At 45.3% G+C, this 26457-nt stretch overlaps 2 protein-coding genes across 7 annotated transcripts in view; one reads left to right on the forward strand and one right to left on the reverse strand.

Moving 5' to 3' along the window:
- The window catches only part of LIMS2 (LIM zinc finger domain containing 2), a 317098-nt gene that overhangs the window by 264737 nt on the left and 25904 nt on the right, over positions 1 to 26457 (forward strand). The gene's annotated exons all lie outside the window — the stretch shown is intronic.
- Positions 1 to 26457, reverse strand: part of DGKD (diacylglycerol kinase delta) — a 97313-nt gene that overhangs the window by 17389 nt on the left and 53467 nt on the right. For all 4 annotated transcript variants that reach the window (XM_075068579.1, XM_032801639.2, XM_032801642.2 and 1 more), the window contains 15 exons: positions 18647 to 18751; positions 17715 to 17847; positions 16723 to 16829; positions 15872 to 15997; positions 13954 to 14056; positions 13269 to 13431; positions 11290 to 11398; positions 10362 to 10501; positions 9148 to 9232; positions 8390 to 8484; positions 8183 to 8282; positions 7753 to 8026; positions 3043 to 3204; positions 2070 to 2198; positions 379 to 475 (listed from right to left, as the gene is read on the reverse strand). In XM_075068579.1, the coding sequence (XP_074924680.1) occupies positions 379 to 475; positions 2070 to 2198; positions 3043 to 3204; positions 7753 to 8026; positions 8183 to 8282; positions 8390 to 8484; positions 9148 to 9232; positions 10362 to 10501; positions 11290 to 11398; positions 13269 to 13431; positions 13954 to 14056; positions 15872 to 15997; positions 16723 to 16829; positions 17715 to 17847; positions 18647 to 18751 (1928 nt within the window). The remainder of the gene's footprint in view (positions 1 to 378; positions 476 to 2069; positions 2199 to 3042; positions 3205 to 7752; positions 8027 to 8182; positions 8283 to 8389; positions 8485 to 9147; positions 9233 to 10361; positions 10502 to 11289; positions 11399 to 13268; positions 13432 to 13953; positions 14057 to 15871; positions 15998 to 16722; positions 16830 to 17714; positions 17848 to 18646; positions 18752 to 26457) is intronic.

The raw sequence follows: 26457 nt of genomic DNA on the forward strand, positions 1-26457 counted from the left end.
AGAATTTACAGATTGGTGCAGAATCTAAGGGGCCTTACTGGAGAATTTAGGTCTTGCTTGCCGAACAGCTAACTGGACCTTGCCCATATCACACTAACTGGGAGAGGGAGACACTCCCTCACATCCACAGGTCCAGAGACTGGCCTTGGTTAGATTCTGTCACTAGAAGCCCCATATCTTCTGCATTGACTCCTCATGCCCATACACCTTGATAACTGACATCCAGCATGGGAGGGCTGATTTACACATCTCTTCATTCCAGTGCCGCCTACATCCCCAATTAACTCTCAAAACCAACCCTCTTCCCTCACCACAATTTACTGATGCTGAGGTTCATCTGGAACCATTCAATCCCATCTAGCTTCTCTGCATACTCACAGGTTTTCTGGCTCAGAGTTAAAGGGATCTGCATTGATCAACAATCGGCTGATGACCGAACTCCCAGGCAGAGAACCAGACATACCAGCACGAATATCTGGGGGAGAAGATAAAGAGGGAATAGTACGTAGGGCATATCATGGATTTTATTAAATATGGAGGCCAGGGCATGTTAACATTGGGCAAAGAACTGCTATTTACTGCCAGAGCCAAGAGGACAGGGGTGAGAGACATACACCCCCGCTGGGAAAACAGTAAAATCAGACCTATGACAAGTACTAGTCTCAGGGCTCAACTCTAACCAGCACTGGGTCCAAACATAGGTGTTAATTCTTCTATTTGGGATCAAAACATTACAATGCGCCAGAAAAGGGCTGTCATCATTTTTAGCTCTTTCTGGAAAAACGGGATCTCACACACACCCCTTTATGGTGGGGAATCCACCTTGCCTTTTCTTTTTTTAAAGTAAAAAGGCAAAGTAAAAAGTCCATGTGTCTCCGTTTGTATAGCCCCCAGCACCAAGGAGGGCTCCAGAGCATTCTTCTACTCTCCAGCAAGACGCAATCAGCAATCAAGCTGTAAAGGAGGTGGGAAGTGAGTGTATAAGGCCACGTCTAGACTACCAGCTGTATCGGCGGGTTAAAATCGATCCCTGAGCGCTCTTATATCTATTCCGGAACTCCACCAACACGAACGGAGTTCCGGAATCAACATGGCGAGCCGCGGACATCGATCCCACGCGGTGAGGACGGGTGAGTAAATCGATTTTAGATATTCGACTTCAGCTACTTTATTCACGTAGCTGAAGTTGCGTATCTAAAATCGATTTTCCCCCGTAGTGTAGACCAGCCCTAAGTCTCTCTGCTGGTTTGGGCGTGGTAGGGTCCATGCCTGGGGAAAAGGGGACAGAAGCGATCTGCAAACTGCAATAGCTCTCTCCTGCTGCTGGGGCAAGGAGTGCAGCTGGGTCTCTGCCTGCCTAGACTGAGGGGACAGAAGTGAGGTTCAAGGCTGCACACTGCTCTTCAGGAGCTGCTGCATCTTGCTCCCCACATTATCAGCTATCAACAAAGACATGCCAGGTTTAGTAAGGGAGAAAGTGACCCCGACGCTTTCTGGACAAGAACAAATCAATGTAAACAAACAAGTCAGGATTTGTGGTGTTAAAAGTTATCAGTGAGTGACCTGCTAAGAACACCAAAAGCTAGAAACAGCTGCAGGATCTCTGAGATGGGAACAAGGGAGACTGAAAGTACCACCAGTGACTTTGGCCTTGACTTGGAAGGACCACCCTTCACTCTCAGGCCTCTCTTGAACTCAGACTCCAGGACTATATTGAGAATTTTACACTAATTTACCATTACAACAACCTCCTGTTAAGCTTATGCTGAGGTTGTTACCTTTGTGCAATCATCAAGACCTAAATCTGGTCTCTGCACTGCATCCATTAAATCTGTGTCTCGGTCTCAGCTGGGGGTCACTCTAATCTTTTCCCAACATCTTCACTATTCAAGCCCATTGGAAAGTTCCCTGCAAACAGATTACTCTCCAACTTGGCTCTGGCAACAGTTTATCTGCGAGAACAGATATCAGGCAAACATTTCATGCCCTCAGCTGGAGAGCAGAAGCTATGCTGTTGTCACTCCAGCTCAGCAGATGCCTGAATGGGAAGGAGTAGGTGAGACACTCACTCGGATAGAGGATCTTTGTGTTGAGCATTGGCAGGTTGTCCCGGTTTCCTGTCTGGGGAGGAAGAGATGCAGAGCTGCCCAACGACAAACTTCCTTTGTTTATTAGCCTTTCACAAGGAGATTTGGACACTACAAAATACAACACAAAACACTGCAATTGACAAACATTGTGTATTGCTCAAACAAGCACACATCAGCACTGCACACGCAGTAAGGAACAGGGCTCAGAAGGTAAAATTACCAGTCACTCAACATCAACACATTCCAGACAACACAAAGCACAGTTACACAAAGAGACAGAACCAGACTCATGAAGAGACAAAAAGGTTTGGCCCAAGTGCAACAGACAGACACACAAACACTTGGTACCAGCAGTGAGGCACACAAATACCTTGAACTAATACTAGGAATGGAGATGAGAGAGGTCTGGCTTCAGTTGAAGAAGAAAACAGATGATGGGTCCACAGACCCAGTTCAGTTCTGAATGTATTTGGAGTGAATAGTGCTCTCTTACAATTTTCTCACTTAACAGTGATTACAAGCTGGTTCCTTGCTTTAGTATCTGTGCAGGAAGGCCGGGGTCCAATAAGAAAATGTCAGAGGGGGAGTGAAATGGACAACACCTGAGAGCACGGCAAGCTGACAGCACTGAGAAGACTGGCTGCTTCTATCAGCATAAGGCTAATGAATCTCCTGGGTGTTACAAACTGCACACTAAGATCATGACCGAACTCAAAAACCTGAGAGGAGTTCCTCTTTGAGAAGGAAGGCGACTGTTTGGCAAAGGGATTTGAGCATGGAGAAGATGTAAAGCCTCTGAGCTGAGGTTACAGAACTATCGCCAACCTCACACAGGAGGAAAATGGGTTCCAAGAAAGGATGGGCACAGAAATATTTTAAAGTGCCTATGGAAAAGAGAACCCTAGTGCATGTCCAAATGAAGGAACCTGGGCTGTCCGACAGCGACTAGTACCTTTCCGATGACTCCTCCCTTTGGAAACTCCATAGTTGCCACTGTGCAATGGCTGCAGGGAGGTTTTATCCTCGTTCCTCAGCTCCTTTCCCTCCTCAGAGGTGGGAAGCCCCAGGATGAAGCCTTCCTGCTCCTGAGTCTGGGCATTCTGCTCATCAACAGCTGGACAGAGAGAGAAATCAGACATGTATCTTACATCTCTGTCATGAGAGTACAGAGGGAAGGGAGAAGGCTGGCAAACAGCAAGGAAATACAATTCTGCCCCAAAATTCTATTTCCACACCAGAACTAATCCAAACAGTTGCCCCAGGGTCTTGAATGGGGCAATCCACAGAATTCCTTTGTCAAGGTTCCTTCCCCACTCTGAACCTTAGGGTACAAATGTGGGGACCTGCATGGACACTCCTAAGCTTAATTACTAGCTTAGATCTGGTACACTGCCACCATCCAGAAGTCAGTGTCTGGAGCACTTCCTGTCCCCCCAAAACTCTCCCCTCCTTGGGTGGCCCTGAGGGACTTCACCAATTCCCTGGTGAACACAGATCCAAACCCCTTGGATTTTAAAACAAGGGAAAATTAACCATCCCTCCTCTTTTCCCCCACCAATCCCTGGTGAGTCCAGATCAAATCCCCTTGGATCTTAGAACAAGGAAAAATCAATCAGGTTCTTAAAAAGAAAGCTTTTAATTAAAGAAGAAAGGTAAAAATCATCTCTGTAAAATCAGGATGGAAAATACTTTACAGGGTAATCAAATTCGCTATAGCCCAGAGGAACCCCCTCTAGCCTAGGTTCAAAGTTACAGCAAACAGAGGTAAATCCTCTCAGCAAAAAAAGGCATTTACAAGTTGAGAAAACAAAAATAAAAATATCCGCCTTGCCTGGCTGTTACTTACAATTTTGAAAAATGAGAGACTGATTCAGAAAGATTTGTGAGAGCCTGGACTGAGGTCTGGTCCCTCTTAGTCCCAAGAACAAACAACACCCAAACAAAAGCACAAACAAAAACTTCCCTCCACCAAGATTTCAAGTATCTTGTCCCCCACTGTTCCTCTGGTCAGGTGTCAGCCAGGTTTACTGAGCTTCTTAACCCTTTACAGGTAAAGAGACATTAACCTTAACTATCTGTTTATGACATCCTTGCTTAAAAAACCAAAACACACTAGTTTCATGAAAGTACGAAATTATGAGTCTGATTCAGCACCTACTGATGTTAATGACAAATCTTTCTCTTGACTTAAATGACAGTAGATGAGGCTCTGACAGCACTGAATTCATCTATCAACGAATGGCAGTGAAAATGCAGACTTTCCCACGCCGTTTAACATGAGTCAGCTCTGACCTGGAGACTCAACTGTTGGGTGAGGGTACTTCAGTCTCCAGGCCCACCCATTCTTTGGTCTCTGTAGCAAGGCGGTGTGCTCCCTCCTCCACAGGGAGGGCTGAGCCCCGTCAATCTTCCCCAGGGCGGAACTTCCGGACGGAAGCCCCGCCCTCAAAGGGTCAGCGGCGACCCGGAGTATAAAGCCGGCGCCGGCCTTCAGTTGGAGCTCAGCTGCCGGCCAGAGCAGACGTGCCAGCCGACCCTCGTCGCTGGGAGGCTGCTGAGCTCAGAACAGGTATCAGGACTTGCCGAGCCAACCCACAGCAACTATGACGCCGAGCTGCCGGAGCTACCCGCAGCAGAGCACGATGCGGAGCCACCAGAACTAACCCGCCGTCACTACGACGTGAACTACCAGAGCTGCCCAGCCCTTACTACAACCCGGAAGAACCCTCGCGACCAGACCGGCCCAGCTGCCCGGAGACGCTCCCGGATCTACCACCTAGCCCGGACTGGGAGGGAGCCCATGGGGGTGACGACCCTGCGGACCAGGTAGGAAGTGAAGGGGGGATTGAAGTAGCCCAGGGCGGCTGACTATAGTCAGGCCGCAGAAGGCCCCGAGTCTATGGCTGTGTGTGTCGGGCGGGATCCCCATTGAATCACCCCGTCAGTGTGTTTCAGCCCGGATCCCCACTGACCGCCTAGCGGCGGACAGCCGCTACTAGGGCCCCGGGTTGGACACAGAGGAGTGGGTGGGCCTGCGTTCCCCCTGCACCTGCAACCGGGTGGCAGAAACCCCCTTTCACCGCCCCATTGACTCTGCTATTGCTCTGCCCTGCCCAAAAGGGCCCGAGCTTATTGAACTGTTTGTTTGGTGCCCCGCCCGAACTAAGGGCTGGGCCCCCCATTGACTGTGCTATTGCTCTGCCCTGCCCCCAGGGCCAGAGCTTATTGAACTGTTTGTTTGGTGCCCTCCCGAGCAAGGGCTGGCCCCTATTGACTTTTACTGCTCTGCCCTGCCCCAAAAGGGCTGGAGCCTATTGAACTGTGTTTGGCGACCCGCCCGAGCCAAGGGCTGGGCCCCTATTGACTCTGTCACTGCTCTGCCCTGCTCCAAAGCGGCCAGAGCTACCCGAACTCGTAGAGCTACCAAGCTCATACAGTGTTTGGTGCCCGTCTGCATCAAAGGCTGGACCCCTACTGACTTTGCCTGTGCTCGGTCCATTCCACAGGGACCAAACGTCCCCCGGACGGTGGACCGCGGATCCTAAGGACCAGAGCCAGAGAGAACAGAACAAGGCCGATGTGGCTCCCCTCCTCCACAGGGAGGGTTGAGCCCGGCAACCCTCGCTACAGTCTCTCTGCTGAGACCACGATCAAGAGAGCTTTGATGGACTGTGAAAAAATGTGTCCAACTTTAATGCTTGCTATAACAGTATTTATACTACCTAAGGACCTATTTCTAATTTGAGCTATGCTACAAATAAAGGACCTGCTTTTACTTGCATGAGTTCCCTGGAATTGCTAGCCAAACAGAAAGATGCTAACTGATATGCATGTCAGATTTCTGTTTGCTCAGCCCAGATCGTGACAATAAAATCGGCCATTTGAAGTGACCGCCAACATTAGTATCATGTGGAGAAAAAAGGGGTCTTGGGCATAAACCAATAAAAAAGGAGGAAGGAATTAAATGTGTGTGTTTGGAAACAAAACGGCACAGGGGACTTAATCAAATATGTTCACAAAACGCAACGGAACTTGTTTGTTCAAGGGATGGTGAAGTCAAATTCTTATGTATTACTCGGAGAAGCCAAAACCTCCTCTGGATGGAACTAACAGGCTTGTTCTTTCACAGACACCTCTCCGCATCAGTTCTTGTTTCTCTGACAAAGGACAGCGATCACCCAGACTATTACACTGTTGTAAATCCAGGTAATATTTCAATGATTTGCAACTTCAGGCTTAGTGCCAAGTTTAAGGTTGCTTACGGTTGTACTCATTTAGGTGTGCAGAGATTTTAAATCTCTGACTTTTACGCTTTTCTCTCCCTTCTGTATCACACTCATACATACTTCCTTCTCAGTTCAACCAGGATTTCCTGCTTGACACTTTTGAAGGGACTGGGACTTGGAGCTGAGGGGAGGCACGGAGAGGGGAATGGGTCACAGTCATGGCAGCTGGCATGTTCCACTGGAGCTGGGCCACAAAGGGCCAGTGAGCACACAGTAGGTCTAATGAGTATGAAACAGTCAGTCCAGGTGCCAGTTAAAAGCCAACCATGATGTTAGGTTTTGGATCCAATCTATCTAAAGTATTTTTAAAGCACCTCCCCTCGGAGTATTTACACATTGTACATGGGTTGCGGAAAACAGCAGGCCAGCCAATTTGCCATTCTACTCTTTGATTTAATTGTTGCCTTCTACCTTGGAGTGTGCTGTGCGATCAAGTCAGCCCGCACAGCTGTAAGAGAATGATGGAAGGCAGGTATTTTAGCCCATGAATGATAAAGGGCCTTCCCTACAAGCTGAATAGAGGTTACCTCAGGTCAACTAGGGACACATGGATCCAATTAAGGGCTGCCTGCAACTTTTCAAAACCTCTGGGGGGCGGTGGAGGGGGAAACAAGCTGCTGCAGGGCCAGTGGCAGCAGGGATAAAGACTTCTCAAAGGTGAGAGGCTGCTCTCCCCCCTATGGGGGAAAACAACCAACCCGACTGCCTGTTTAGGAGAAGGACTGGCACTCTGGGACCAACAACAGGACAACACCCCAACCCACAGAGACGGGGCAGGAAAAGATATCCCCCTTTTATTTTGTGTTGCGAATTTGTTTCTTTTATTCAGTGGAGAAGTGCTCCTTGGGCTGGCCCCGAGGCCTGCCTTGGCAATACTGATAAATAACCCTGAGGGGAAAGACAAACGCTGTCCAGGTGGTGCTGATTTACCCCAGTCCCCACCAGCACCAGAGGGAGAAATGCTAAGTCAGAAGAGACGGAGGAGGTGCCCAGCTGCCAGGTTTGGTTCTGTTCTGATTCTTTAGGGAATGCTTTACTGAAGATGTGGGTCCTACTGTGCGATATGAAGATGGAGAGGCTAGGACTCTTACTATATGCCTCTGATGTGGGCCCTTTAACTGGGTCCAGATTGAGAATCGCACTGAAAAGCCATATGATGGCAAAGATTTTCTAACTGGCGGACTAGGGCTGGAAGGTCAATCCTGTAGGAATCCTTCTTTGTATGGGGAAAAATGCATACAGGCTTACTGGAAGATTGTCATACAGCTCAGGAATGTTGTGGTTAAATCATGAATCCTGCTCCTCCCTGGAATAAAGGCAGTGTACATGTCCCAAGAGCAGTCAATGAACTGCAGGCAGGATCCCCCACCTCTTACCTTTTTCTGCATGCTCTATAATCTGACGAATGGCTTTTTTCAGGCTGTTAGCTCTCAACATTAGCTGCTCCCTAGGCCGGAATATCTGGGGACGGGCAGTGCATGATGATCCCATGGAGTGGTCACTAGAAGAATCACAAGCACTGCCAGATCCATCACCATCTTCTGTCTCCTCTGCAATGGTGGGAGGTGGGTTTGACAGAGACGAAGAGGCTTGAGATTCATCATTTAATGTCTTCAAAAGGGAGTCCAGCTTCTCCTTCAGGACAGAGCACTGCAGGTTAAAGCAGAAGGTTTATGCACAACCATACCAGTGGAACTGGGCAGCCTGTTGGACTGCTGCTGTACACGCGCCAGCTGGGTCTCTCTGACAGCAGAGTGGTTTTCTCCCATTCCTTTCTACATCTGAAGTGCTCTTTTCCCAACATACCTTCCTGGCCATGACCTCCGACTCCTCAGAGCTTTCCGTCGCTTTCTCGTAGGCCTTCCCTACTCGAGCCACAAAATCCTTCACTGTCTCACAAAGCACCCTAGGCAAAGGAGGCAGGCAAGACAGTCATTCACATGTTTGCCCACCGTTCTCAGGGTGACTTTTCCCCCTTGATCCCCTGCAATGGGCTCTTCTGGACATACTCACTTGGCTGAGGAAATAACCACAGAGTGTTGGTCAGAAGTCAAGATTTTGGACAAATGAGCAGCCACAGAGTCTTCATAGAAGAGAATCTTCTGCACCTGGTGACAGCCAGAAACAAGCTGTTAGATTACTGTTCCCATGGTGCACCTAGGCCCATGGCCAGGGTTATCATATACTGTGTTACACTTGGGCTTCCTATAGTGCTCTCCAAGGTGCAGGGCCATGATTTCTATTCATTCTATTTTCTTTGGGTTTCCTCTGAGAGCTCGATGGTACAGATCACAGTTACTGGTCTGGCATGACTATCTGATCAGGAAACGAATTTCTACCAGCTTGTCAACGTGGTACAGAGTTGGGGCTCAGGACTATCCACTTGGGAATAGAAAACACTGTTTCTTATGATTCTGAGAATGTTGTGCAGTTTTCAGCAGCTCCTATAGCATGCCAGCTTGTATTGCAGTTTACGGAAAAGCCAATATAATTTCCAATCCAACCTGTCTTCTTCTACAGCCCTTCACTTGCCTAATATGGAAGCGTCCCCATTTCTGCAGCAACCTATCTGCTATCATGCCTCCTCAGGAGTCTATTGCTTTCGTTAGCCCAATTCCCATCCTTCTCTACAGCAGGTCACCCCTCTGATGTAGAGCCCATGCCCATTTCATTTAAATTCTCTTCTCCATAGCCCGCTCCCTTGTCTGGTTTGAGTCCATCTGCTGCAGAATCCCCTCCCAGTCTTTAGCCCTTTGCAGCTGGCTAAGTACCTCAGAATCGTCACTGAAATCTTCAGTGACTGTGGAAGTCGATGACTGACGAGGGAGTTTGGTTTCATACACCATGATGCTCCACCTATTGAAATAAAACCATTGCAACTGTTACTACCAAGCTGATGGCTTCCTTGCCATGAGAAATACAAACAACTGGAGACTAAGACAGAATGAAAGGGCTTTTTATATGACCTGAATGAAAGGCTATGCACATGCGCATTCAGAATAAAAAGATGCATGTGTCACATACAGAGGTGCTTAGTGTCACAGCATGTCACCTGTAAAGGGGTTTGAACTGGGGGAAAGGAAGGAGTGATACCCTCCAAACAAACATCCCTTTCCATCCCCACGTCCCTAGTATTTCCTATTCGCTACCCTCACCTTCTCTAACAGAAAAAAACTGCAGGTTTTGCTATGAGAATTTCCATGGTGCAACTCTCAAAGGCTGCTGCAGACACATTTTTTAAGTGTCAGCTTGATCTAGAAATAAACACTAGCAGTACAGATGTCCACTTCAGCTTTCAGTTTTACTTTTTGATTCAGACATGAAATAGCTATTTCAAATGCTGAGTGAACACCTGATGGAAAAATCACAGACTGTAATGCAGCCAAGCTACACTGAGAAGATTTCTGGAGTACAGAGATTGTGGATCGTGTCAATTTCACTATGCTATCGAACTCTACCACCCAACTTCTAGACATGACATAATGCTCAAGACTATACTGGGGGATAGGGAAGCGGATGTACAAAGTGACATAACATCCTCGCCATATCTAACTACTATGAATTTATTGCAGCCCTAGATCTCCTCTGATCATCCATACCAAACTGTGTAGTGGTTTGGGCCTACGTTGAAACCACCAAACTCATTTTACAATCATCACTGATGCATGTGTAACTCTGGGCAGTAAGGGGAGGCCTCTGCCTCTCTCCTGCCAGGTGTAACTAGTCACTTCTATATTGCACAATATCTCCTTGGAGCGATTATTCTGCAGGGGTAATAAGCAATGTAAGACTGCTTTGCCCTGATAACTGGGGGCAGGATTATAATGGGGAACCACTGATGAAACTAGTCAGTAATTCAGGCAAATAATAGTCAGGAACAATATGACTGTCTTGGCAGGCTGATGTCTCAGAACAGAGCTTAGCGCACACTCCGGTGGCAGAACCTGAGTCAGAGATGTGAATGTGTGGTTGGGCTGACACTCACCTGTCCAGCATTTTGGTACTGGCCCTCTCCAGCTTCTCCAGGATCTGTGGTAACTGTGTGTCGTCATCACATGCAGATCCCCAGCCTAGCACCCGGGCAAGATCATTTCCTGTACCCAGGGGAAGCACTCCCAACTGGCACTGCACCAGGAGAAAAGAAACCAATATGGATATCCAAAAGAGAAAATGCAAGCCCCATCCATCCAAAAATAACACTGAGAAGAACCTCACTGATTCCCAACCTAGATCAATCTCTGAGAGAAAACTAGTCATAAGACAAAGAGGATGCCAGCTAGGACTGACCACAACCAGAAAAAGCTGTGAATCGAGAGAAGAGTAGATTCCAATGATACTCCTGACCTATTCACTACAAAGAAAACCTCAACAGCTGGGCAGAGCTCAATATTCTCATTTTACACCAGGTGGTGCTGTTGCATTTCCTAATGAAATGGCACAGGGATCTCCAGGAGAATATCTCCAGAATTAACACAACACACAGAACACTCACTTTGGGAAAGTATTTAGCTATTCCTGGACTAGGATACCAAAGGGACTCCACATCCTCTCCTAGAATTACTAGAGGGACTGGAGTAGGAGCGCTGGCCTTTTGGGAGCTAGACCCAGCTCTCTTCCGGGAGAAATCTATGTAGGGAATGGTGTAGGAGCACAGACCAAGTGAATGCTCAGAGCTACTCCAATAACTGGCTGTCACAGGAGGGAACTGTGTAGGAGCACTGACAGTGAGGGGTGTCACTGTTAGTGTAGTGCCCGGCCCCATTCAGCAGAAGTTACTGCAGGAGCACCAGCTATGGGAAGCTTTTAGTTGCTTCACTCCTGGCACAACTGTATTTCTGTCTGATCAGAATCCTCTTCACCCGTGGTTGTCTGTTCTTCATGCTAACACATGGACAAGCCCTGTGGGCAGGTACCTGTTTGTGAAGATTGAGGCTGTCAATTTCGGACAGAACCCATCCAACACTTCCATCCCCACCACAAACCAGAATCCGGAAAGTGTCAAATTTCTGGAATAAACGTAAACTACAGGAGGAAAACAAAAAACAGATGGGAAGAATAATGTGCTACTAAAGAAACAAGAGTGATTAGCTATTTCAATCTGGGTTACAAACTTCGCTGGGTAGCTTTGACTAGGCTGTTTTTTTCAACGAACACAAGTCACTGCTAGATTTCAGGTGAAATTGAATTCTTCATTGTAAAAAGGAAGTATAAATACAGCTATGTGCAATGTTCATATCTATTCACTGTACAGAATAGAGAATCTATACCAGGGCACTCCACTTCTGCATCAGCCTACTTTACTCTCAACAGTAGAGGAAACAAATATTTGGCAGTTGATAATCTGCTGAATTAATACCCGTCTGCAGATTTTTGGTGTTCTGTATACAGTTAGTTTATTTGTCATGGCTTAGATTGTTCTGAATTCAATGCCTCCATATTCAGAGCCATGCCAATTAAAGAATGACTGCAAGAACGGGGATTCAGTACATGCAAGTGTTCAGGAACAGATTAAACCTCACAATTCTCTCACAAAGGTACTCTGTAAATCATTGCTCTGCTGCCTTGTCTGCTTTGCAACCAGGAAAACAACTCACCACCAAGAAAAGTGTAACTTTCTCATTCATCTGGGCTAGTATGGACACTGTTCAGAATATTAGGCCTAAAAATCAACCATTTTTAAAAGCTGTCTGTGGTTCTTATTGTAAAGCATCTACGGGTATTGCCTGTACTAAATAAATTTGCTACTGCACTACAGAAAAATCATATTACTGAAAGCAATCACCACCGCATTGAGAAAAAGCTTTCACAGATGATGGCATTTTGTGGGGCACAGTTTGATTGGCATGAGTTTGAAATTACTCAGCGAACATTATACCACACCATCATTTATTTTGTTATTGCCACTTTCTTTTTCTACAAAAAAGCAATTTTAAAAATTTGATAAAATTATTTGATACTATATTTCATATCCCTCCCCTTTGAAAACATGTGCCTTAGTATACAAATTCAACTATACAGGCAGAGAGAGGAAAAAACTAGTATTATTTAATTTTATAACCCTCTAAAAATGATCTAATATAACTTTTCCATCAATCAGGATGCTTCAGTGTTCTGGTCCACTCTCTTGCAACCTGCTAAGGTGAACAAAATGTCTATGGTAGCTACAATAGTCCACGAGCTATTAGATTTTAAAATGGTCGTGGTCCAGGAGTGGATGCTGCCTGATCTCGGACCCCAACTTAGTACAGTTTGAAATTCCTGCTTTCACTAAAGCCATATTGAGGGAATAGAAAAGGAAAAGTGTGATGGGCTTTTTTTCTTTAAAAAGGCATTCTCCCATGTGAACGAGGCTCGAGATGTTAGAAACAGCCTAGGAGCAATGACTTAGTGGTCAGGGTGGAGGTCAAAGTTTATTCCATGGATGTAATTTTTATTTGCAGCTACTTCTATACAGCTCACTTTGACAGCATCCAAGTACCATCTACAATATCCTGTTTCTCATCATAGCAAATGCAACAGTAATAGTTAGATCAGGATGGCTCTTAGAAGCCTGTCTTTACATAACTTGCTTTTTGGGGCTGAAGCTTTTCATGCCTGGTCTCATCCCAGAGGGGAGCTTCTGGAATCTCAGGGAAATCCTTCAGCTGTTTTGCAGTTATTGGAGAATGGAAATGACATATTTCAACATAAACATATGGTTTTGGCTGATCAGTAACTCAATAACACCTAGGAAAAGCCCCTCCACCCTCTTGCTAGATTTTTTTTTTTTTGGAGTGGGGAGGGAAAGAGAGAGAGAGAGAGAGAGAGAGAAAGATTTCAAATCAAAGAGTTAATCATTGCTGTTTCTTTGATATTTACAAGGAATCTGCTCATCTGGAGAATATTTCCCTACCCAAGGTGAGGTCCTCCATTCATAAGATCAAAGACCTGTGCCGGATTCAGCAGTTGTTTGAATCTTCTTAGGAATTTGACACCCTGGTTGTCTCCACTTTTTGAGTTGACAAAGACTAGCAAAGGGCTTGTGCAGGACGGGGGGCAAGTGGCTTTCCAGAACCCTGAATGGGAACAAGGAGCACAGAAAAGGTGAAGCTGCACTAGGGGAGGGGCAAAGAAAGAACCTCACACCTAGCAGTAACGTTCTCCAAGCACAGGGATGAAGAAGTTAATTCTTTCTCTGAGGTGCTGACATACGCAGAGTAAATGCCAAATGGACACAGCACTGAATCCAGCAAGAACCACCTTCCACCAATCATGAGGTCAAATGTTGCAGTTCTTCTAGCCAGTTGCTTGAATTGCCAGCTTCCCCACCTCCCCAAAATTGCATTTTGCAGTAGGAACAACAACAGCTGCAGCAAACTTTGGGAGCAATAGCAAATAAACTGAATGCAATATCAAAATAAACAGGCCAAGGAACTCAATACTGAGAAGATCATTCATTCTCATGCTTCAGTCAAAACCTCCAGTTTGGGTTTTACTTGAAATTTTAGCAGAATTCATTTTAGGGCCTTGGAGTAAAAATATTTAGTTGAAAGGCCTGTAACTGAAAGGGAGAGGGGAAGACATTAGTGGATACTTACCATCTGAATCAATGCTGTTCAGAGCCGTGGGAGGGATGACAGATACTTTACAGAGGCCAAGGGGGCACTTAGTTGGTAACAAGTCTTTACAGGTTGTGTGTACCTAAAATAATAAAACTGTATTCAGCCAGCTCCTTCTAAATCCTATTCCACAATGCAGAAATACATCTCACTTTTAAAAGAGGACTTGAAAAGCCAGGAAAGAGGGAGGGCATCCAAAGAAACGAGAATCAACAGTATGAAGTGACCACAGATATTTTAAAGAAAGCGGTCTAAAGGCTTGTCTACTTGAGGATTTAGGCCACTTAACTACATGCGTGAAGTTAATGTACATAAACTGAAGTGCATGAAAACTATGTGGACACTCATTCAGAAGTAAAGTTGCCTTAATTCATAAGCTACATTAAACACAAGTTTAAAGCATTTTCACTTATGCACATTAACTTCACACCTTTAGTTAACTGTCTTAACTTTCCTGAGTAGACAAACTCAAGGGTATGTCTACCCTTCAGCTGAGAGCAAAACTCATGCTAGCAGGGCTTGAGCTAGTGTGCTAAAATTAGCACTGCGGATGTTGCAGCTTAGACTTTCAAGCACACTGATCCCTTGGGTTCTAGCTCTTTTGGCTAGTCCAAGTCTCTGCAGGAGCGCAGTGTCCACAGTGCTATTTTTAGCATGCCAGCTTGAGCTCTTCTAATGAGAGTCTGTCTACCTGGGCTAGGCAGATCACTCCCCTAGCTGCAGTATAGATACACCCCATGCAGCAAACTAGGTTCACAGTGAATTCATCTCTTCTGTTAGCTTTCCTCAGCCCTTCCTGTTTATATACGCTGCCTTTCCTTTCGAGATGGGCACTTGGCACTCAGAGCACACGATAACAAGGTTGGGACCCACAGGGCCAAGTTAATCCCTGGTATAACTTCACCCACCTCAGTGGGAACAGCAGGGTGCTCAACATTTTTGGAAATCAGGACACTTAGGTGCCTAAATCTGGATTTAGAAGTCTCACTTCAGGCACCCAGTTTTCAACATTTTGGCCCAAGTGGGGACACAGAAAGTAGGAATAAAATGAAAAACTGGGAAAGAAAAAGGAGCAGTGAAAGAGGGAACACAGAGAATGGAAAAGCAGAGAGAAGGGAGGAAGTAGGGTAAATATACAGTGTGGGTGCAACTGACATGGTGTGGGGTAAGATAAGAAAGAAAGGAGGGTGATAAAGTGCCCTGCACAGGTAAACATTAGGTTAGTGACCTTTTTGCTCCTTTCTGATGTATGCAGAAGGCCTGGCATAACGGATATTTTGTTTTTAATTTCTGTTGTTGTTTATTTTTAACATGAGAAATTCATGTGCTGCTTTTTTTCCTTAATAGCAGGATTTATGATGTCACAGATATTAAGCAAGTGAAACCTGTTGAATTGGGACGGGAAATGGTTTTTATTGCAGTGGTTTAAAACTCCCTGATTTGTTGTTTGTTTCTGTTAATATCTACTTAGCTCTAAACAGTGGTTTGTAAAAGAGTCATCACCTCTACCCACTGCAGCTAAGGGCCAAGGACACGCCCTCTACACTTTAGATTCTTTCATCAAATACCTCTGGCAAAAGGATGATGGATAGACATGACAATCCAGGTATTTCTAAGGGAACACACGGGCAGAAAAAAATCCAGAATATTTTTGGTGTGAAAAAGCTTTTCAGGCCTTATATATTCACATTCCAGTGAAGCAACTAGGCAGAAGCCTTACTTCTTACCCTTTGCAGGCCACCTATGACACAGAGAAGAACATGGATACATTTGAATGAGAGCTTGGCCTGAACTGTCGCTTCACACAAATGGCAGTAACGGAGCACACAGCCACGTGTACACTGAGCAATGAGGAAATAACACTATCACAGAGGTAAACCACGTTCACTCAGCTTACCATGGCTTTGCACCAGAGGCAGCGCCAGTCTTGTAAGCGCAGAACGCTGCCACATGTTTTATCGCACACCATGCATTTGGCACTCACGGGGAGGTTTCCTTCCAGCCACTGGTGTGGCATTGAAATCTGCAGACCAAGCACAGAGGGACCACTGTGAGATTTCAGACTACAACTCTAAGAATATAAGACATGATGTAGCAATGAGACACACCCAGATGTGACGCTTGAGGCCAGCAAGGGCAATCTCTAGGAAACACCTATTTATTGATCTTAAGTACTTCCATGGGACTGAGGCACAGATAGGCTAAGTGACTTACCCAAGGTCACAAAGGAAGTCTGTGGCAGAGTAGGAACTTGAATCCAGGTCTCCCAGGTCCTAGGCTAGTGCCCTAACCACTGGACCATCCTTCCTTTCCCAAGACTGAGATATAGGGAACCACACCCTTAACTAATCAACCTCAAAGCACCATGTTCTGATGGTTCATAACTCTACAGTTATGTCTCTGGCCATCATGGAATCCTATCAATATAACACATGAGTAATAACGGAAGGCTCTTTCATAAAGAACACCACTTTCTGACACCAAGTGGCTTTACATACTATTTGCATTTAAAGACAAAGTCGGTTATTTCCACAGGACAGTTAATTGCACAGAGTATTTGCCAGCCCCGGGCCATGCAGTTCTGTCTAATTTTTCCACCTCAGGACTTGGGGAAAGAAGGCTTCAATGCTTCTGGTCGTTCCACCCTGATGTCTCAAAAGCAGCATGTGTGGAGGGACATATGCAAAGTAGACTCCTCAGTTCCAGCTATTCCAACCCAGAGGGGACATGGTCTAGGCCAATACATACCCCATCTTCATCTTCAATGATATCCTTCCCAATAGATGCCAGTGTCGTCCATTTGCAGTTGTTGGTTGCCCGGACAGCACACCGCTTGTGAGCTTTAAACTTGCATACTAAAGAGGAAGAAAAATAAATTAATCCTGCCACTGAATACATACAGTATGAGCAAAAAGGCTGACTGAGCAGTGAAACACAGAGCTTCAAATGTCTGCTCCAAAAGAGAGCACCCTCTGCCTCATTAGCAATGGCAAAATTAAAAGAGCTTAATGCACTGAGTTGGTTAAAAACCTCTATTTTGCTCTGACTGCTCACTCTTCCTCCTCATTTTCACCACTGGATTGTACAAGAGTTAATTATCCCCTTGCTAAATATGACATGATATGTACAGTAAAATATGCCTGCACCCCTTTATACATCATGGATGTAACCTTATCCACACTAGAAGTATGGGCTGCAAGAAGCTGTGAATGTCTCCTATGCCAAAGCTGAGCAAAGATTAACCTCCTGCGATTCAAATACTTACATGCACTTGCTGCTATGGATAATAAAAAACACACTTTCAATTTGATTCTTCAAAAACGGATACTTTCACACTTTGGGTTTGGAAAATTCTAATATTCTATAGAAATGATTTTGGCAGATGAAAAATAAGTGCTTCACAACACCACTGCCAGATCCAACAACATAAGAACCAAAATTACTACACACACTATCATCTTCATACAACCCTCTAAGGACCAGATCCTGCATTCGTTATGCACCCAGCAAATTCCCCAGGAAGCCAACAGGAATCTGAGAGCAAAAGGAATGTAGGATCGAGCCCATAAGAATTCCATTCTTACATACTCTGTAGCTTTCTGAGTGTTTGGTGTCACTTTTCCTCTGGCCCATTCTGTAGACAGTGAACAACAGTTCCACTGTTTTAAACGATCTTTGGAATACAGTAGCGAGTCACTCTGGCAAAATGCCTGGAGTAAGAGATAATAAAGTGCTTTTACCTTCACATGAGAGTCCATGCGACGTGACCCCAGATAATGCCTCCCGACACACGTTGCAGTACGTTGGCCGAGCATGTGAGCAGGCGTACCAGTTATGCATCCCTGAGAAATGGTCCATACTGTACTGCGTAGACTTAAAATAAATACAGTACAGTAAACCCTAAGGTGGAGGTTGAGAGTTTTCCTAAGAGAGAAACTCAAACATAACAGACAGAAAAGGCAAAAACAGCACAATCTTTTCTGGGGGGTAGGGAGACAGCAGGCTTTGTGCAGTTAACACACTAGGCAGGCTAAGCACGTAGAACAGGGGTTCTCAAAATGGGGGTTGGGACCCCTCAGGGGGTCGCAAGGTTATTACATGGGGGGTTGCAAGCTGTCAACCTCCACCCCAAATTCCACTTTGCCTCCAGCATTTATAATGGTGTTAAATATATAAAAAAGTGTTTTTAATTTACAAGGGGGGGGTCGTATTCAGAGGCTTGCTATGCGAAAGGGGTCACCAGTAAAAAAGTTTGAGAGCCACTGACATAGAAGGACAAGGAGTTAGGTTGCTACAGACCAAGCACCTGGCTACACTGCAGTTGCAAGAGGCTGAATCCTGAGCAGCTGTGACAAGTCAGGGCAATGGTGGTAGGCTGACACAAAGCAGTTGAAGACAAGGGATGCAAGGTATGTGTTCTGTACCTACCTATCCTGTGGTAAGTGTTCTAACACTCACCAAGAGGGGAGTGTACAGAGTACAAAAGTCACTGTAAGAGGGAGCTGTACTCAGGCAGCAGTTTGAAGGTTTTGTATATAAGATCTGATCCAATGCCCATTGAAGTCAATGGAAGGACTCCCATTAATGGGCACTGGGTCAAGCCTGTAAACAGATGCTATTTGGGAGGAACTGCACAAAACGCAGCTGGTAAATAAGAGGATTCTTCTATTACCTCAAAATGCTCACGGTTCTGTATAGTCTTCAGTGCTGCAATCCAATCTTCCATCTCTTTTCTGTTATCTGCACAGAGGATGAGCTTCCGACACGGGGTGATAACCTGACAAGACAGAGAAAATCACTACGGTGAGTCCCAGGGCTGTCAGGAAGAACAGAGAGTAGGGAACATGGAATAAGAACAACCTTTATCACATGAAATTAAACTGCTTCTGAGGACAGCCTCAGCAATCAGCTGTTTATCTCTGAGCAAAGAGCAATGACACTTTAATGGTATTGCTTGCCTCTCAGGCCAATGCTCTTTTTCTGTAGGGTTTACAGAGCTGAAGAATTTTTTGTTCCTACTCTGACTCCTGAATTCACTAATAACTAGAGTTTGAGAAAAGCACTGGAGAGTCATCCAAAGAACAGCACAATACAGAAATCAATCATATATATATCAGCAATGTCAACATATTAACTGCATGGATATTGCATGAGATTTTAAAAAAAATAAACATTTGATGGAATTTTTCATATTAATTTGAACAATATTAAACCAATTTCTATTTTATTTTGTTTACATGGCAACATGCCAACTTCTACCAGTTAACATTCCTATGCAAAATATGTGGCACACTGGAGTTAAGGCTGCAACTTTCAATTACTTAAAAACCTCAAAACCAGGATATGATCCTGTCCTACAACAATACACACTTTCATCACGAGTGACTGTGAAAGTTGCAAAGCAACCTAACTGACTGTCTCACTCTTACTGGCCTTCCACTCCATGTGGTTTCTCTCCTGCTGCTTCCTCCATCATGGCCACCTGCTTTGCGGCCACTTGGAGTTTATAAACTTCTCACGGAGTCACCAGGCCAAAGCTCTGGATCTAGGTTATATGAAGCCAGTCAGGACTCTGGTGTAGCATGCCTCCTCTCTCTGAGCATTCTGTCACCAGGGCAAGAAGCTTACACAGCTTCGACCTTCCTGGATCTGACCTCAGAGTATTCAGCATCTCTTTCCAAACCATGCGCCTCCTGCAGCGAGTCTGCTCAGGCAGGACTCCTGGGAAAGCCAGAGGGCTCTGCACCTCAACTCCAGTCAGCAGTGACTCTCAGCCAGCACGTAGAACAGAAGGGTTTATTAGTTGGCAGGAACACAGCATAAAACATAGATTGCTAGCACAGAAATCAGTGATTTTCTGCTAAATCCATCCTGGGGAGTCACAGGCCAGATGTCCTGGACTTCCCCTCTTTCAGTTCCCCAAGCAGATTGCCCAGCTACCAGCAATCTGACCTCCGACACTCCCATTGCTCCTCCTCCTGGTCTTTGTCTTGCTTCCCGGGCAAAAGAGTCACCTGGTTGCATCCCCCTCCTGGGTCTCAGGTTATGAAGGGCACCTGCCATAGCATACGTGCAGACAACAGGAGCAGCCTCATCTACCCCAGAGGGTCTCAGCCGAAGTCACACATCCTTATTCCTGCCACCTAGGCATTGGTGTAGCACACAGGGAAACTGAGACACACCAGTATTCACTCTGACAACAGCTCTCCCAAATGTAAATTCTTGCTAAAACCAACAGATTATAGATTAATCAACCCATTTTGGAGTTGGGACAAGTGAAAATAAGTTTAAAAATTAGGAAAATATTCCAAAATTGAGATCATCATATTGTTTAACCCTCTTATCTCCAGAAAGCCTGATTTGATTTACCTCAAACATTCCATAAAAATTCTAAGATTACACCTGACAGAATGGTTTTGTTTGGGTTAAGATAAGGTAACTGTGCATGTCAAAAACAGGCTGATAATTGTGGGCTGCTCTCAACTTTAACCCTGCTCCATAACAAACCTAAAAAACTATAATTCAATATAGCCCTAAAATCTGCCCTATAGACTTTTAACAATAGCATCTTTGTCTAAAGTAGCATGGGAGAGAAAGAAGATTTAGCTGGAAAAGTTCAGTGAATCTAGCACATTTGCTGCTTTATCCAGGTTTAATCTTAACATCTTCTAGACAAAGTCATATTCTGATAAACCTAACACTGTATATCCCTGCAAATGGATAAAATCATTACTGGAGGAAGAAATAACAGCCACATTTAAACATGGACCATCTGTATAGAGAATGTGAAATCTTAGGCCACGTCTACACTACGGGATAAAATCGAATTTGCTAAAATCGGTTTTATAAAACTGATATTATAATTTCGATTTCATGCGGCCACACTAGGCACAGTAATTGCAGAGATGGTTACCGGTCGTTCTGTACCGTCTACTGCCGGAGAAAACTGGCAATGAGATGACGGTTATCTCTCCCCCTCTGTACTGTCCGCTGCTATCATGAGTGCCCCTGGCTGAAATCGGCCGGGGGCGCAACGCAAAAGCAAAATTGGGATTGACTCACTTGGGACTGAGTCAATCCCTCCTTATGGTTTCTAAAAATAGAGTCAGTCCTGCCTAGAATAAGGGGCAAGTGTATTAGAGACCAGTGTATCAGAGCACAGCTGCTCCGTGTCAGTATTCACAGGGGGTGCCCCTGCAACAACCCCACCCGTTGCTTCCCTCCTCCCCCAACCTTCCTGGGCTACCGTGGCAGTGTCCCCATTTGTGTCATGAAGTTATAAAGAATGCAGGAATAAGAAACAGAGACTTGTTAGTGACATAAAATGAGGGGGGCAGGCAGCCTCCCGGGGCTATGACAGTCCAGGCAGTACAGAATCTTTTCTTTACACAGGAAAGGGGGGGGCTATGAAGCCAGCCCCCAGTGTGCTATGATGAAGACGGTTACCAGCCGTTCTGTACCATCTACTGGGAGTAACCCCCCGAGGAGTCATTCCATTTTTACCCAGCGCCCCCGGCCAGCCTCACCTGAGGCCAGCCAGGAGCACTCACGGGCTGATGGCGACGACGGGTATCAGTCATATTGTACCGTCTACCACGGGGAGGGGGAGGGAGAGGAGCGGATACTGCTCTTCACTGCTGCAGCATCGCGTCTACCAGCAGCATTCAGTACACATAGGGTGACATTGAAAGAGTCAAGAAATGATTTCTTTCCCTTTTCTTTCACGGTGGTGGTGGGGGGGGGAAACTGAGGAGCTATTCCCTGAACCACGCCAGACACTGTGTTTGAACCTACAGACATTGGGAGCTCAGCCAAGAATGCAAATACTTTTCAGAGACTGCTGTGGACTGTGGGATAGCTGGAGTCCTCAGTACCCCCTCCTCCATCCATGAGCGTCCATTTGAGTCTCTGGCTTCCCGTTACGCTTGTCACGCAGCGCTGTGTATCCTGGAGATTTTTTTCAAACGCTTTGGCATTTCGTGTTCTGTAACGGAGCTCTGATACAACAGATTTGTCTCCCCATACAGCGATCAGATCTAGTATCTCCCGTACGGTCCATGCTGGAGCTCTTTTTGGATTTGAGACTGCATCGCCACCCGTGCTGATCAGAGCTCCACGCTGGGCAAACAGGAAATGTAATTCAAAAGTTCGCGGGCTTTTTCCTGTTTACCTGCCCGCTGCATCCGAGTTCAGATTGCTGTCCAGAGCGGTCAGTGGTGCACTGTGGGATACCGCCGGAGGCCAATAACGTCGATTTCCGTCCACACTAACCGTAATCCGATATGTTAATATCGAATTTTAGTGCTATTCCTCTCGTCGGGGTGGAGTACAGAAATCAATTTAAAGAGCCCTTTATATCGATATAAAGGGCGTTGTAGTGTGGATGGGTACAGCGTTAAATCGATTTAACGCTCTTTAAATCGATTTAAACGCGTAGTGTAGACCAGGCCTTAGATTTAATTTCCGCAAGAACTCTCTTGTTGAGAGAGTGGAATGGTTAATAAGACCTGGTCCAGATAAAACCCTTAAGGGGGCTCAGGCCAGGGCAGGTGATTTCAGTAAAGACTGACCAAGAGTGGCTCCATTTTTTCGAACGTGCATATAAAAAAATGTTAATTTTTTTGGTGCTGTGAAATTAAACAATTAAATAACATGGCGCCTGGATAGGAATACAAGTAGATATAATTGAGAACCAGGGGTTAATTTGCCTGTAAGGAGAACTCCAGACATGTTTTCAAATGGGCCAAAAGGATTTCCTCCCAAAATTAAGCAGATTAAGAGCTAGAGGAAACACAAATATTTCTCCTCCCATATTAAAGCAATCTCCTCTGCCCTTAGATTTCACTCATTTCTTTCCTCTTCCTCTCTCTCTTTTTAGTTCTTGGCATTTCCCCGCTCTCCACGCTACTTGTTTTACTCTTCTCCCATTTCCTATTTTGGTGGAATGTAAATCTCTCCCTGATCAATATTAATGGGAAAATAGATTTTTCCTAAACATTTCTGATCCAAGATAGCCTCCATATTCCACTCACTTCCTATTTCTTCCATTATGGCTCATGAGATGAATTAAAAAACAATCAACATGCCTGTCAACCTATCATTTTTCCACAGCCAAATTCCAGTTTAAAATTAAACTTCTTCTTTATGCCATACATTATCGCAATAGTAGATCAAACACTGGAAAACGCATATGTAACTGATGGCAAACGAATATTCACCTAGAAACATTATTTTCTTTTCAAGCTCTTCAGAAAATACACCTCTTTTCCCCCTGCTCCCTAGCAGGATCACCAGGTGGGCACGGCAGGGCAAGCTCCCATGCTGCGCCTCAACCCCGCTCCCTGGCAGGAGTGCCAGTGGGGATGGCTGCAGGGGGGACTGCAAGCAGAAGGGATAGGGAGGGCCCCCCACTTGCTTTGGCCCAAGGCCCCACAAACCCAAAATCTGCCTCTGAACCTACCTCCTGCCCCCATTCCTTACAGGCTAATTAGCTTGACCCTAAAACACCACTTCCATCGAGCTAGACCAGTGGTTCTCAAACTTCACTACTGGTGTACTGTACTGTACATTTTTATACATTTAACACCATTATAAATGCTGGAGGCAAAGCAGGGTTTGAGGTGGAGGCTGACAGCTTGTGACCACCTGAGGGGTCCTGACCCCCAGTTTGAGAACCCCTGAGCAGACAGTTTTGGATTTGGATGGTAGTCAAGTTAAAGGTAATAAATGAGTTACACCTTGAGCTAACTGTGCTGTGAAGACACATCCTAAGGGCACGGCTAGACTTGCAAATGGAGAGTGCTGGGAGTTAAACCTGCCTTCGGAGACGGCAGCAGGGGAAATGCTGCCCTGTGTTTACACTGTCAGCTGTAAATGCACTGGCATGGCCACATTAGCAGCTCTTGCAATGCCACAAAGAGCAGTACATTGTGGTAGCTATCCCAGCGTGCAAGTGGCTGCAGCATGCTTTTCAAATGAGGGAGGGTGGGGTGGGTGGAGAGTGACAGGTAGCGTGTTGTCTGTATGTGGGGGGAGAGAGAGTGGGTTTTTGGGGTGCTGAGAGCATGTCAGCATGCTGTCTTTTAAGTTCAGACAGCAGCAGACCCTCCTTCCCCCCCTCCCCTCTCTCTCTCTCTCTCTCACACACACACAAACACTCACAGCAAGCAGCATTCCACAATAATGGTTGCTTTGCCCCAGAGCAGATAAGCATACTGGCTGTCAAAAACAAAGTTTTGAAAGGACATATCCGCATTCCTGCAGCCAATTCCAAAACAATGACAAGAGTGTCCACTTGACTTCAGTGGATTATGGGACATTTCCAGAGGTCAACCACAGCGCAGTAACGCAACACTTCAGTCACACTGACATCTGGGCATTTCAGCTGGGGCGCAGCAAACTTTTTGCTTCTCATGGAGATGAATTACCAGGAGCGCTCCAGCTGCAGAGTCCAGGCACTCTACATGCCTTGCCAGTGTGGACACATCAGGAGATAGAGCACCCAGGGCACTCTAACTTGCAAGTGTAGTCAAGCCCTAAGACTACAGAAATACAGGCCACCATTTCCAGACTGCTGTTAGAAGCAATGTGGAATTTTAAAAAGATCACACACATAAAATATGCAAGGCTGAGTATGGACAAAAAAGAGTACTTAAGCAGGTATTCTCCACCACAGCTACAGAAGATACAGACATCCTAAAATGTCCCCCTCTCACTTTGCAACTGCCAGATTTCAAGGCAGGGAATTTATTTCCTTTTTATTCTGTAAAACACCCTGCACACTTCTGGGGCCACTGTAAAAATAATAAAATATTGACTCTACATAGATTAAACTTGCAGCCTTACTGCCATGAAGATCCTTTCAAACGAATGGAAAGTAAGGACATGACTCGTATAGGCACCCATACTGGAGAAGTGCAATACTTGGATGTTTCTTTCCTTTTTTTAAATTAAAAAAAAAAAAAATCACAGAAATCTCAGGCTGGAAGGGACCTTGAGAGGTCATCAAGTCCAGCCCCCTGCTCTGAGGCAAGACCAAGAAAACCTAAACCATCCCTGACAGTTGTTTGTCCAACTTGTTCTTAAAAACCTCCAGTGATGGGAATTTCACAACCTCCCCTGGAACCCTATTCCAGAGCTTAACTACCCTTACAGTTAAATAGATTTCCAATATCTAACCTAAATCTCTCTTGCTACAGATTTCTTCCTGTCCTACCTTCCAAGGTGGATGTGGAAAACAACCGATCATTATCCTCTTTATAACAGCCCTTAACGTATTTGAAGACTTATTAGGTCCACCTCAGTCTTCTTTTCTCAAGACTACACATGCCCAGTGTATTCCTCTGGGACGTCACCCTCCTCTACAAGAAGTTCTCCAAGATAATTGCTCAAAGTTCCATGAGTGATTCAGCTAGTTCCTTATGTAACCTAGGATGAACTTTATCAGGCCCTGCTGATTTGAATACATCTAGCTTACCTAAATATTCTTTAACCTGTTCCTCCCCCCTTGTTTTTAATATTAACTGTGTTGAGTATCTGGTTATTGTTAACCTTCTTAGTGAAGCCTGAAGCAAAATAGGCATTAAACACCTCAGCCTTCTTGATGGTATTCATTATTAGTTCTCCCTTCCAGCTAAGCAGAGGACCTACACTTTCCCTCATTTTTCTCTTGCTCCTAATGTATTTGAAGAACCTCTAATTATTGCTTTTATGTCCCATACTGGCCTCTCACTATTCTGTCTACCTTTCCTTTGCATTAGGATAGTTTACAGTTTTGCCTTTAATACTGTCTCCTTGAGAAACTGCAAGCTCTCCTGAACTCCTTTTTCCCTTAGATTTTCTTCCCATGGGATCCTACCTTTTTTTTTTTTTTAAACCCATTGTCCTTATTCTGCTGTTTTTATTCCTTCCCTTCCTTAGAATCATGAACTCTATCCAGTATCATCACAATATCTAATATCAATTTTTTGTATCCTCTTAAAAGAACAAGAATCTGAAATATTGGCCCAGTAGACAGAAGAACTGAAGCTGCTTTTTGTAACAGACAGCCCCCCAACCTGAAGCAAATACTCACCAGCAACTACATGCCACACCACAGAAACACTACCCTAGGAACCAATCCCTGTAACAAATTCCGTTGCCTTCTCTGTCCCCATATCTACTCTAGCAACACCATCATAGGACCCAACCACACCAGCCATACCATCAGAGGCTCATTCACTTGCACATCTACTAATGTGATATATGCCATCATGTGCCAGCAATGCCCCTCTGCCATGGACATGGGCCAAACTAGACAGTCTCTATGTAAAAGTATAAATGGACACAAATTCAGACATCAGGAATGGTAACATACACAAACCCAATAGGAGAGAACACTTCAGTCTCCTGGACACTCAATAACAGATTTAAAAGTAGCCATACTTCAACAAAAAAAACTTCAAAAACAGACTTCAAAGAGAAACTGCAGAGCTACAATTCATT

This window comes from Chelonoidis abingdonii, chromosome 8 (assembly GCF_003597395.2).
Source record: "Chelonoidis abingdonii isolate Lonesome George chromosome 8, CheloAbing_2.0, whole genome shotgun sequence".
NCBI lineage: Eukaryota > Metazoa > Chordata > Testudines > Testudinidae > Chelonoidis > Chelonoidis abingdonii.